General features: G+C 54.4%; 1 protein-coding gene across 9 annotated transcripts in view; it reads left to right on the forward strand.

Annotated features, from left to right (window-relative positions):
- The first annotated feature begins 1,870 nt into the window (after positions 1-1,870).
- The window catches only part of MLXIPL (MLX interacting protein like), a 31,133-nt gene continuing 19,517 nt past the window's right edge, over positions 1,871-13,486 (forward strand). For all 9 annotated transcript variants that reach the window (XR_003523344.2, XR_003523342.2, XR_003523343.2 and 6 more), the window contains exon 1: positions 1,871-2,223. Coding sequence is in view for 6 of the 9 variants with exons in the window: in XM_027613529.2 (XP_027469330.2) it covers positions 1,871-2,223 (353 nt within the window). In the remaining 3 variants the exon portion in view is untranslated. The remainder of the gene's footprint in view (positions 2,224-13,486) is intronic.

The following is a 13,486-nucleotide window of genomic DNA, read 5'->3' on the forward strand; positions in this document are numbered from 1 at the left end:
GAGGCACCCACCCCCATGTAGGCCCTGCTTCCCTCTTGCTGCAACCTCAGCAAAGCCACCGGGTCTGCCTTTGCTCAACATTCTTCCATGGCTCCCTGTCCTCTCTCAGCTGGTCATTTCTTTGTCTGCATCTATGTTCCTCCATGATTCTCTCCCTTTCTTTTCCCTGGTCTTGTATTCGACCCAGAGACCCTTTCCCAGTCAAGCCAGATGCCTGACTATCCCTCAACCTTATGCTGCATTTCCACACCTCCCCTGCTTTTGCCCAAGATGTCCCTCCACCTCAAATGCCCTTCCTCCCCATGCCTTGTCCTAAAGCTCTTGAAAAACTGACCCAGCCTGCTTGGCCTGGCACATACCTACTCCTCCAAAGGCAGAATCAGTCCTTCCTTTCTGGCACTCTCTGTCGCAGCCCTGATGGCAACCGGACCCGTACCAGAGTCATTAAAGTCTCATCCATTCCTCCTTGTTAAACTAGAGGTCCCCTGAGAGCAGGGACAGCATTTATGTCGTCTTTCCAGTCCCTAGTCCCCAGCAAAGGATCTATTACACAGCAGGTGCAAAGCCAGGACACCCGGGCTCAAACTCCAGCTCGGCCACCTACCACCTATATGAACCTCCCTGTGCCTCTGTTTCCTCATCTGTAAAATGGGGAGAACCCGGCCCATCTGGTCCCTGAAGGGAGTCAATGAATTAACCCACATAAAGGGCTTAAGAGGTGTAGGCAGGACCCTGGCAAGTAGTCAATGCTTGGCAAACATTAGCTGGAAGTGGTAATGATTTATCGAGTTGAAATGAGACCCTGCCCTCGCTTTAGAGAATCTTCATATGAAGGGGGAGATATGTTCTGTTGATCTTCAGGAGACTTTCTTTTTTTTTTTTTTAAGATTTTATTTATTTATTCATGAGAGACAGAGAGAGAGAGAAGCAGAGGGAGAAGCACGCTCCCAAGGAGCAGGGAGCCCGATGCGGGACTCGATCCCAGGACCCTGGGATCATGACCTGAGCCGAAGGCAGACGCTTAACCATCTGAGCCACCCAGGCGCCCAGGAGACTTTCTTAAATGAGGAGACCCCCCCCCCATGCCTCCCCAGCTTCCATCAAGGGAGGGGAGCCAGTCACCAGAAGCCATCAAAGCCATCTCCTTTCTTTCTTAGCATCAAAGGAACCATGAATATCTTCCTCCTCCAGGAAGCCTTCCCAGATTGGATTCCTTTGAGGAACTTCTTTCTTCTGCCTTTCTCTGATGTGAAGGCCCAAGACCACTGCCATCCCCTCCACCCTGCTTTCCATCTTACACTTGAGGAAACAGGCACAGGGAGGAGGCTTAAGAAGAAGGAGGTCAGGAGGGAATGGGAACTCTGGAAGGGCAGAGGGTTGTGGAGGGGGAGGGCTCCTAAGGGTGGAGAAGGGTGTGTGTGTGCTCGCATGGGAGAGGGTGGCGGGCTGCTCAGGGAGGGGCAGAGAGCCCAGGGAGGGGAAGGGGTGCTCTTGAGAGCCCTGCGAAATCACGGAGAGGGAGGGGGCTTAGAGGCCCAGTGGGCTCCGGATGGGGCCCGGGATGGAGCTGGCGCCAGGGCGATGAATGGGGTTCAGTGAGTCGGTTGGGAGCTCAGACGGAGAGGGAACCCGGGCACCAGACGTTCCCAGAGAGGCTGGGGCTCAGGGAGCTAGCTGGCCGCAGCACCCCAGCCTCTGCCCCTGCCCACCTGGGCCAGGGCCCCATTCCTGTGGCTCCTCCCTTCTCAAACCCAGCCCGCGGTTTGGGAGCCGGGCACCGAGCCCCCTGGGAGAGGGGGGTTAAATGTGAGCCGGCACGAGCCGGTCCCCGACGGGGATTGGCAGGCGCCGGGGGCCCGCGGCCCGAGCCATGGCTGTGCCACAGGCCGCCAGACGGGTGAGCGGCTGCCACCCACGTGCTAAGGAGAGAAAGAGGCACCGGATCAAGGGGCAAAGGACATCTCGAGCGGGCGGGGGCCGGGCAGTGCCCACGTCCACACCCGCTGCTAAAAGCCGGGCCCAGGGCGCCACACACAGAGCCCTCTGCCGCCGGCGCAGGGAAGACGCGGCCGCTGTCGGCTGCCGCCCCGGGAGCATCCCGCTTGCGCCCCGCGGCCCGGGCCCCCCCTCCGCCCCTCCCCCCGGGGACCCTGTGGCGCTGCCTGGGACCCACCCCGCCCGCGGATCGCGCGGAATCCAGGTGAGGGGCGTGGAGGGCATCAGGTGGGTGCAAGTTCCCGGCCCAAGGGGAGTCAGATCCTCCCCTAGGCTGGACCTCAGTCTCTGCACTTGTCAAACGGGGAGGGACACTTGGGCTCTGCGCGGCTGCCGGGGTTAAGGCTCTGGTGGGTACCTGTCCTGGCTCAGCTGCGAGGAGAAGGAAGCTAGCTCATTCCGCATGGAGGGCTCAGGATTGAGAATCCAGCAGTTCATCTCTTCCAGGAGCAGAGGGTGAGGTGCACACAGGTTCCCACTGCCTCGTGGGGTCCCATGGGCTGGGCAAGGATTGAATGGTGGTCTGGGGACTCTCCATGGAGCTGAGAATGGGCTGAGGGAGGCAGGAGGGAGGGCCTTCCTCCTGGTTGCACCCTCTGCCCTGGACAGGTGTGGGTGCCAGCAGAGAAGGTGGTTCCAGGTGGGCCCTGGGATCAGGAGCAAGGCCTCAGAGCTCCCCCCAACTGGGCACGGGGAAGCCAGGTGTTACCGCCTGGCAGGGAAGCTTTGTGGATTCATGGCCACCAGACGTCCAGCCAGCAGGTAGGGGCTAGAGAAGTGGCAAAGGGCCCTCCCACTGGTCTGGCCCAGGAAGGCCAGGCCTTCCTTCTGCCTCCCAGCCCCCCTACCCCCACCTCAGTGTCTCCTGAGGTCACCCTGGTGGCCAAAGAAGCTGTGGTCAGGTCTGCCCTGGGTTTAGGAGCTTTGAGTTCTTGTCTTTGGCTGTGTGACCTTGGGCACATTACTTCCTTCCTCTGGGCCCGGCTCTCCCTCTGTGACATGGGGAAACTCGTTTCCGGGCCACTTGGAGTGGAGATAGGGACAGGATTGAATGGGACACCGGGATGCTTTGGAGGACAAGGCAGCCCACCCCAAGCAAGGGCCCTGTGGTCCGTCGTCGAAAGGGGGATGATACCCCAGGATCAGCCCAATCAGGTATTGGATGGGGCCGGGGGTGTGGCCCAGGCCTCCATCTTGTCCAGGTGTGTCTCCTTCTGTTCTCTGTATCCGGCCTGCCCATCTTCTGCCCAGACACTACCCCCCCCACCCACCACCACCCCCAGATCGAGAGGGAGGAGATCTGGGGCCTGGGGATCTCAAGCCCAGGAACCTGAGCAGTGGGCTCATGCTCACCCCAGGGAGGCTCAGCGCCTCAGCCTCAGGGCAGAGGCAGCTCCTGGAGGCCGGGGGGGGGGGGTGGGGGGGGTGGGGGGGTGGGGGGGATTCCCACTAAGGAGCTCTGTACTGTGGCAACCAGGATTTCCCCTCTCTTGAGAGGGGGGATCCTTCTGGCTGCACCACTATTCCCCACTAAGGACATGATCTACCCCAGGTCAGGACTCAGTTTGGGATCACGCCCAGGGCTCAGACTGGGGGATCAGGACTCGACCTGGGCCCAGGTGAGGGGGCCAGGGTCAGGGACCCACCTGGGGTCTTGGAATGCTGTCAACGACATCCCCTGGCCTGTGTGTACGTGGCACCAGGGGAGACGACACTGGTAAATGGAGGTGGAGGGCGCAATGAACTTTGACAAACCGCAGAGTAGAATGGAGGCAGGAGAGGCCGTGCTTTCGAGGCTCCCGTTGACCACACCTGCCCAAAAGCCCACTTCTTCCCTTTGGGCAGAAGCCCTGCCTGGGGCCTCCCTCTGAGGCCGCCCTTGGCCCTGCTGCCGGCTCTGTGGGGGTCAAAGGCAGGTGGGAGAGGCCCTCATCAGCCCGATTCTCACGCCCTGATTGGTACTGACGAAGGGGTTGGGGCTCAGATGTGAGGCAGGGGAGGAAGGAAAGAGGCTCCCTGAGGCCCAGGGTAGCTGGCAAGGGGGGAGGAGGGACTGGAATTTGCTGGGCACCTACTGTGTGCCGGCCACTGTGATTTGCTGTCACTGTTTCCTTCTTCCTGATAACCTGAGAGAGAAGGGATATTGTCTCCACTTTATAGATGAGGAGACAGAGGAAACAGAGACTCAGAGAAGTCAAGGCACAGGCTCAAGGTCACACAGCCTGGAAATGACAGGGCTGCGATTCAGAACAAGGCACCCTGATTCCAAAGCTCCGATTTCTGCTCTCACTGCTGCCTCTGAGGCGTCCCCTGTTGCCTTCCGGGCCTCACTCTGCTCATCTGTCACTTGGGGCTAAATGGGCTTGTCGGGGCTGTGGGCAGCAGCTGTGGGAAAGTGTGCGCTCTGCATCCGGGAGCAGCACACAAGAGGGGGTGTACTCATGGATGCCCATGGGTATCCACAGGGTCTGTCCCCGTCTCCCCCTCAACCACCTCCCCACTGGCCTTCCCTGCTCCTGAGCTTTGAGCTTTGGGAGCAAGACTGCTCACATTTGCCTCTCCGCTTTGAGGGAGGCCAAGCTGACCTTGGGTAGGGGGCCCCCAACGGGGCAGGGCCAGGCTCCGATAGCTCTGTAGGTGATGCATCCCTCTGACAGGCCCTGAGATATGGGGCAGGCTGGCCAGCATGGGAGTGGGTCTGTGATAGCCAGCTAGGTCTTGCCCAGAACCCCCAGGCCTCCCTAATGCTGGGTAGCCCTGGCAGTCATACCAGCCCTTGGCCCACACAGCCCCATCAGCCATGTGACTCTGGATGAGAGATATGCCTCCCTGGGACCCCTTTCCGTGTCAGTCCAGGGACCCGAAGCCCTGATGGGCCTGGTGTGATTCCCACAGCTACCCACAGCTGGGTTTGAAAGGCCTCTTTCCATCCCCAAGTCCCCTGGGGGAGGTGGTCCCACATCATCTGTCCCACAGCACCTGGTTCTTTCTCTAACACCGTGCTCCGAAGTGTTGGCTAGGCAGGAAGGAAAAAAGAGAAAGGGCAGGGGTGGCAGAGGAAGGAGGGAAGGAGAAAGGAAATCCATACTCATGGGCCTACCACTGGCTCTCACACATTTCAGCTGATTCTGCCAACAACCGCATAAGGTAAATTTAACACCGTATCCCCACACCCATGTTAAAGGTGAGAAACCAGTGCTCAAAGCCCACTGTACCGATCTTCCCATGTGTAGGAGTCACACACTCAGAGAGGAGCCCAAGGTCACACACAGGGACAGGTTTGAGCACCACAGTCCACACCCTGTCCCCATGCCTCGGTGCCACGGAGCTCTGGATGGCAGGGGCATCGTCTGACTCAGATGCTCCCCAAGCAAGCAGTGGTCTGGGGGGGCCAGGGGGCCTTGACGATAGCCTTGACGATCATTCCGCACTCTCCAAGGCACTCCCCAGTCCACTGTCCCAGGGCTGACTCTGAACAACCAGGCACAGACCCACCCTGGCACACTGAGGGGGCCAGAAATGCCATCCAGGTACAAAGGAGACTGTACTGCAAGGCACACCTGCTCTCCAGCCCTCTGTATTCTCATCTGTAGAATGGGTAGACTAACGCAGTGATAACCTGTTCTACTTCTGGGTTTCTCTCGTGAGGCTCCAACAGTGCAGCGTGGAGGGGCCAGAGCTCGGAGGCAGGAGACCTAGCTTGGTCACTGATGTGACACGCCAGGTAGCCTGATGTGAGCCGCTGCTCCAAACTGAGCCCCGCCAAATAACATGAGCCTGTTGCCCTTGCTGACTTCCACAGCTTAGTCCAGTTCTGACGCGCCAGACTTCCAAGTAGCGTGTGTGAATCCTGAACAGTGTATGGTTCCATCCTTCTTAGCTTCTGGCACCCGGCTCCGAAAAACCTCGGAAATTCCAGAGCCCTGAGTTTCTTTTGTATGCTAATGAGATGGTTGGTGGCTGACAGCCCCTGATAGTTTCAGGGTGGAAGTTGGTCACCCAGGGGATCAGGGTGGGATTAGAAGGTCACAACCTTCAGCCCCACCCTCCATCTCTCCAGAGGGGAATGGGGCTGGAGATTGAATTCAATCACCAATAACCAATGACTTAATCATGCCTACCTAATGAAACCTCCAGAAAAACTCCTAAATGAAGGCGTTCGGACAGCTTCTGGGTGGGTGCTGGGAGGGTGGGGTACCTGGTGGGGGCACGGAAGCTCCATGCACCCCCACCCCACCCTCCATACCTTTCCCTGTGCCTCCCTTCCATTTGGCTTTTCCGGGTTCTATCCTTTACGATAAAATGGCAAACGTAAGCAAAATGCTTTCTTGAGTTCTGTGAGCCTCTCTAGCAAATTGGAGTACCTGAAGAAGGGGTGCTGGGATCCCCTAATTTATAGGCGGTTGGCTAGAAGTACACATAATAACCTGGAGTTGTGGTTGGTGTCTGAAATGGAGCCAGTTTTGTGGGACTGAGCCCTTGACTTATGGGATTGGATGCTAACTCCCGGTAGATAGCGTCAGAATGGAATTGAAACATAGTGTTCTATGGGGGTAAAAATGGTGGCCAGTGACACTTTTTAAAAAAGATTTTATTTAGGGGCGCCTGGGTGGCTCAGTCGTTAAGCGTCTGCCTTGAGCTCAGGTCGTGATCCCAGGGTCCTGGGATCGAGCCCCGCACCGGGCTCCCTGCTCCGCGGGAGGCCTGCTTCTCCCTCTCCCACTCCCCCTGCTTGTGTTCCCTCTCTCGCTGTGTCTCTCTCTGTCAAATAAATAAAATCTTTAAAAACAAAAAAGATTTTATTTATTTATTTGACAGATAGAAATCGAGAGCACAAGCAGGGGAAGTGGCAGGCAGAGGGAGAGGGAGAAGCATACTCCCCGCTCAGCAAGGAGCCTGAGATCATGACCTGAGCCGAAGGCAGTCGCTTAACGCTTAACCGACTGCGCCACCCAGGCGCCCTGGCCAGTGACGTTTTTGTAGGCTGACAGACTCTTGGCATGACATCCTTCTTGGCAAAACCTCATCTCCTGGCTGCCTCCCATTCCTCCACTGCCGTGTACCAGATTCTCCACCCTGGCTGTTCACAACATACCTAGGGGGCTAGAGTGCTTCTGCCCGTGTTACGGGGGGTAGGGGTGGGGCAGCTAAAGCCCAGAGAGGGTGAATGGTTTGCCTGAGATGACCCACAGGTACCTGCTGAGCCCGCCTCGTGCCCTAAAGAGAAAATGTCCCCCACGGCGTCTTTGGGCTCCATAGATGAGAAAGAGTGTCCAGAGTTGCTGGGGCGGGAGGCTGCACCTTCCCCTTTTCCCCAGTGCTTAGTCAGCCAGTCAGGAACCCTTTTTCTTTTGTTTAGACAGCTTTGATCTGTGGACTTTGGGGTCTTCAAGAAGAAAGGAGAGGGTTCCCATGCCATCATCTACTATGCTCTCTCTTATTTTCTTTACTTTTTTGGAGAATTTTTTTTTCTCGTTTCCAAAAGTAATACACAGGGCTTATGCAACCTTAACATTTATGGAAATTTACAAGCAATGTCTGTTTCCCGCCTCCCATACAGACCACCAATGTCATAGTTTGGTGCTTATATGCCCCGGCTTTTCTTCTCTTTCCATATAGTGAGTGCTCACTATTACTAGTTGTCAGCATTGCTTCCTAGCTACCTTTTACTATTTCTACACTTACCATGATAACAATAGCTAGCATTTACCATCTGTCCATCTGTCCATCCTTCCTTCCACCCACACATCTACCTAAACTTCCATCTCTTCATCTGTTTCCCACCCAAAGGCCCCCTCAGCTGCCCATCCAGCACGCATATTAACTGCCTGCTGTTTTCACGCCCTCAGTTAAACCAGGGGTGCAGGAGTGGGGTGATGCTCAGACACTTGTACCATGATTCCTGCCTCCAAGCAACTCAGCATCGGAGACTGAGGCATGCCCACCAGAGACTCAGAGAAGGGCAGAAATAGTGCCCAGGACCGTGGAAGTTCAGTGGAGGGAGGGCTGACTTGCAGCATGGCTTCATGGTCATTTTCTCATTTCCCTGAGAGTGGGGCAGGGCAAGAACTTTCGTCTCCCTTTTATGGCAAGACCGGCTAAGGTTCTCACAGATGGCCGGCAGGGCAGCTGGGGGTGGGGGGGAGGGGGTAGGCTCTAATTCCTGACGCTATACTTTTTGACTAGTACAGTTGAGTAGTGGACCGGAAAGGGAAGCTATTTCCATAGGGCCCTGGGGTGCAGCGGATGGCGGGGCTGGGGGTTGGAGTGGGTGATGTGCAGGGAGAGCTGGGAAGGAAGAAATCAGTGATGTGACCAGTGGGGGTGTCTGTCTGGAAACTTCCCCTTCTCCAGCACTTTGGCTGTTTCCAGGCAGTCTTGAAACCCCATCGCAGGCCAGGAAAAGGCCGAAATGATATGGGCGGGGCAACCCATCTTTTCCCTACTCTGTTGGTAAACAGTTAAGGTTGGGGATTATATTTTTGGATGACCATTTGGTAAAATCTGTTACACCAAAAACGTTTCTACTCCTCTTTCTCATTCTCGTCCATCCCTCCATCCCCTACTTCTTCAGCTCACTCAGTGATCCCCTGCCTCATCCTCTTCTGGACCTGATGCCCCACCTCGCTCCTCCCTACACCTGGATGCCCAATTTACCCCCAGCTGGGGCAGGCTTCAGGTAATAGCGTTGGAGGTGACTCAGGAGGCGAAGTGGCTGATACTGTGTGTGTGTGTGTGTGTATATGGTGTGTACGCATGCAAACTTGGTTTCTCTTTTCAAAAACTTTTAAATCTAACATACCTAAAAAATGTGCACACATCAGGGGCGCCTGGGTGGCTCAGTTGGTTAAGTATCTGCTTTTGGCTCAGGTCATGATCCTGGGGTCCTAGGATCGAGCCCCAAGTCAGGCTCCCTGCTCAGCGGGAAGTCTGCTTTTCCCTCTCCCTCTGCCCCTCCCCAGCTCATGCTCTCTCTCTTTCTCCCTCACTCTCTCCTCAAATAAATAAATAAAATCTTTTTTTTAAAAGATTTTATTTATTTATTTGAGAGAGAGAGAATGAGAGATAGAGAGCACGAGAGGGAAGAGGGTCAGAGGGAGAAGCAGACTCCCCGCTGAGCAGGGAGCCCGACGCGGGACTCGATCCCGGGACTCCAGGATCATGACCTGAGCCGAAGGCAGTCGCTTAACCAACTGAGCCACCCAGGCGCCCAATAAATAAAATCTTTTTAAAAAATAAAAATAAAAAGTGCACACATCATAAGTATCCAGCTTGATGAATATTCACCAAAAACGCACCCATGTAACCTGGACACAGATACAGAAAGAAAATGTTAGCAGCACCCCAGGAAGCCCCTTCTTGATCCCTCCTGTCACCTCTAAGCTAAACACTCCCCTGATTCATAAACCACAGATTAGCTTGTTTTGGAGCTTTATATAAATGAAGCTTTACAGGGGCACCTGGGTGGTTCAGTCGGTTAAGTGTCTGCCTTCAGCTCAGGTCATGATCCCGGGGTCCTGGGATGGAGTTCTGCATCAGGCTCCTTGGTCAGCAGGGAGTCTGCTTCTCCCTCTGCCTACCACTCCCCCTGCTTGTGCCCGCGCTCTCTCTCTCTCTGACAAATAAATAAAATACAAATCTTTTAAAAATAAAAAATAAAAAAAAATGAAGCCTTACAGTGCATACACTTCCATGTCAGGTTTCTTTGGCCAACGTATGATCAGTGAGATGCATCCATATGCTTGCATTCGGTTGTAGGGGGTTCATTCCCACTGCTGCGTTAATATTCCGTAGCGTGGCTGTCCCACCATGCATGTAACCATTCGCCGGTGATAGACATTTGGGTTGTTTCCAGTACTGAGCTGATAAGAATAATGCTGTATGAATAGTTGTGTGCACGTCCTTTGGTGCACATAAACACCTGCTGGGTTATAAGGGATGCAGATGTTCGGCTCTAGCAGGTACTGACAAATAGTTTTCCAAAGTGATTGTGCCAAGTTACTCTGGCAACAGCCTGGATGAGATTCTGCTGACACCATGTCCTCCCGCATGATCGCTAGTCCTTCTAATTTGAGAACGTAGGTTCTTGTGGGCAGGCTGGCATCGGATCGACTGTGTGTGAATCTCAGCTCTCTTCCTCCCCTTGTGACCTTCGGCAAAGGCTGTTTCCTTGTCTACAAGATGAGTTGAAATGAGTTGAAACAGCTCACGGAGCTGTTACAAAGATTCCATGGATGGGTTAGGTTAGGTTCCCCCAACATTAGCCATTTAGAGTCAGGTATCACAATAGCACTCTGAATCGCCCGCAGATCCTCAGTCTCCCCTTCTGTAAAATGGCCATGACCATCCTAACACATCCACATACGCACACAATTGAGGGCACAACCAGGAAATGGAATGATGTCTAAAAGTGCCTAATTTTAGGGTGCCTGGGTGGCTCAGATGGTTAAGTGTCTGCCTTCGGCTCAGGTCATGATCCCAGAGTCCTGGGATCGAGTCCCACATCGGGATCCCTGCTCCTTGGGAGCCTGCTTCTCCCTCTGCCTCTCTCTCTCTCTCTGTCTCTCCTGAATAAATAAATAAAATCTTTAAAAAAAAAATAAAAGTGCCTAATTTTACTGAGATATAATACAGTTATTATACAGTTCACCCTTTTTCGGTGGCTTTTAGTATAGTCACAGAATTATGCAAATATCACCACTATCTCATTCTAGAACATTTTCAACACCCCAAAGAGAAACCCCATACCCATTGGCAATCATCTTCCCATTTCCAGCCCCTGGCAGCTGCTAAGCTACTTTCCATCTCTTTGGGTATTACAAGTGCCAAATCTTTGCTTTTCTGTATTTTTGAACTCTTGCAAAAGTGAAATACCTAGCACTGGAACAGGCACATAGTATACACTTAGTAAATGTCATCTGTGTGTGTGTGTGTGTGTGCGTGTGCGTGTGCGCGTGCGCGCGCGCGCGCGGATGGATGGACGGATGGATGGACGGATGGATGGATGGATAGAGCGAGCACACATGGTAGACAGATATAAACTCATTCATTCGACAAAAACCCATTTGCACATTTGCACTTGGAGGAAAATGGTCTATAGAGAGAAATAAACTATGATTCTCCCGTTCAGGCCATTCGCCATCTAGTGGGACAGGGAGGAATGTGCACCCCTCCCTGAGAAGGCAGAGCCAGATGCAATTAAAAGTTGTGTTGGAATAGGGTTGTGGGAACTCCGGGAAGATGCTGGATGTGAAGGCGGCACTTCCAGTTTGGGCGAACTTTCCCGATGAGGAGGGGCAGCCCAGGGGAGGGATCCCGAGAACTAAGGCCGGGACACAGGGCAGGTGTGATGTCAAGCAGGATTGCTGGCCAGTCAGGGCTTCCCACACCAATCCGGACCTGGTACTGGGGTCTCTGTGGGTTGTGAACAAGACTTGGCTGTAGAGAGAGGCTGTGAACGCTGGGCAGTGGGTGACAGAGGCCAGAGGCGAAAGGGGGCACGAGGGTGAGCAAGGCCAGCTCACACAAGCCTGCACTGTCATCTGGGCAAGGGCACCCTGAACAGACTGTGCCCATGTCCGGGCATGCCAGGCAGGGCCCCCATGCTGCCAGCTGGTTTGACTTCTCCAGTTGGCTGTGGCTAGAATCGTATTTAAAAGGGAGAGTGGCAGCCTCATAAGTGAAGGAGCCTGGACTTCAGAGTCAGACCTGGCTCTGCCCTTTCTCACCGTGGGAACTTGAGCAAGTGCCTCACCTCCCTGAGCCCGTTTCTTCAACTGTAAAATGGCGGTAATATTACTTACTTCAGTATGGTTAAGGAACGATGATTGGGGGAGGCTGGACAAGGCGGATGAAGCATGTATTCAAGGTGCCAGCAGGCTTGGAGTATTTATTTATTTATAAAATATTTTATTTATTTATTTGAGAGAGAGCAAGCGCGCGTGCACACATGTGCGAGCTGGGGGGGGGGGGGTGGGGGGAGAAGGAGAGGGAGAAGCAGACTCCCTGCTGAACAGGAAGCCTGATGATGACCCTGATCCTGGGGCTTGATTCCAGGACCCTGAGATCATGACCTGAGCCAAAGGTAGATGCTTAACCCACTGAGCCACCCAGGCGCCCCAAGCTTGGAGCATTTAAACTTTTCTTTTTTGAAAAAAAATTTGGTAATAGATATTCTAATTGAAGGTGTTGTCATGGAGGATCAGAATTTGTGAACTTCCTTGCATTTATTATACAGTGTCGCAGTGTTTTGTTTTGAATTACACACAGAGGGATCATCTTTTCAGGACTAGTCCTCCAAGGGTATTATCAGGCCCTGAGGAGAGCAAGAACAGGGTGCAGATGCTTGTTGAGAGAGAGCCAACTGATGTCTGGGGAAAGGAAGGGAAATGGGGTGACACATATAATCCACCCTGAGACCCAACTCTCAGGAAAGTCTCTTGAACCACAGGAGACAATTCTAAGATTTTTATCCTGGGGACAGGAGGCCAAGGGGAGCATGGTGGGCTGAGGTGGGACACTGAGAGCAGACTCAGAACCAAGGGTGTTAACAGTTACAGATTCCTAAGAAATCACTGAATTCAACTGCCTCGTTTTACAGGTAGAGAGACAGAACCCCAATAAGACAGAGATTTGTTGGGGTGCCTGGGTCCCTAAAGCTAGAAGTCTCCAAAGGAGAGGAGGCCCTGCTTCCCACCGTCCCCCACAGTGGCCACCAGCTCTGTTAAGTGTCATGGGTTCCCCCAAGTCCCTGCATGCTCAGCTTGGGGGTTCAGACACCAGAGGAACAGTCCTGCCACAGGCCAGGGGCAAAGCCAGTCAGGCACATCAGGGATAAGTAACGACTGTTTTGGTCGGTCTCTGTGCCAAGGATCCCAAAAGAGCCACTTAGGAATGGCTCTCTCTCCAGAGGAGGCAGGCTGAGGTGGGACCCTGAGGCCCCCCAGTTTGGCTGAGATGAGCAGAGAGAATGCACCTCCTGCAGAGAACAGCAGGGGACAAGGGAGGAGAGCACCCAAGGCTCCGGGCATTGAGAGGTGACTGTTTGCCAGGGACAGAGGGTACCTGGACAAGGGACGTGGGTGGTTGGGTGGGTGGAAAAGTGAGCCTGTGAGCTGCCTGGGCTCATCATTACAGCTTCTCAGATGGTCACAGGGACCCTGGAAGCACTGCCATTTGATTTCGGGATCCTGGGCAGGAGGAAAGCACTCTGAGGGAAACTTTCCCCAGCTTCCTGCCCCCAGCTGACTACCCCCCCTTTCCCTCCTGTGACCACACCTAGGCCACACCCTCCACCATTGGCCTCTAGCCCTCCCCTCCCCCACCAGAGACGGCCCTGGATGGGAAGTCTGGAATTCCAGACCAGGTTCCGTGGCTGGCCCTCTGTAGATACTCAAGCGTGTTTCCACTCCTGTGGACTCTGGTGACACCGCCGGACGTGGGGCAAGAATCCCACCTCGGAGGATTGTTACAGGTGCCAGCGAGGTGACCC

The sequence above is a fragment of the Zalophus californianus genome, chromosome 10, assembly GCF_009762305.2.
Source record: "Zalophus californianus isolate mZalCal1 chromosome 10, mZalCal1.pri.v2, whole genome shotgun sequence".
NCBI lineage: Eukaryota > Metazoa > Chordata > Mammalia > Carnivora > Otariidae > Zalophus > Zalophus californianus.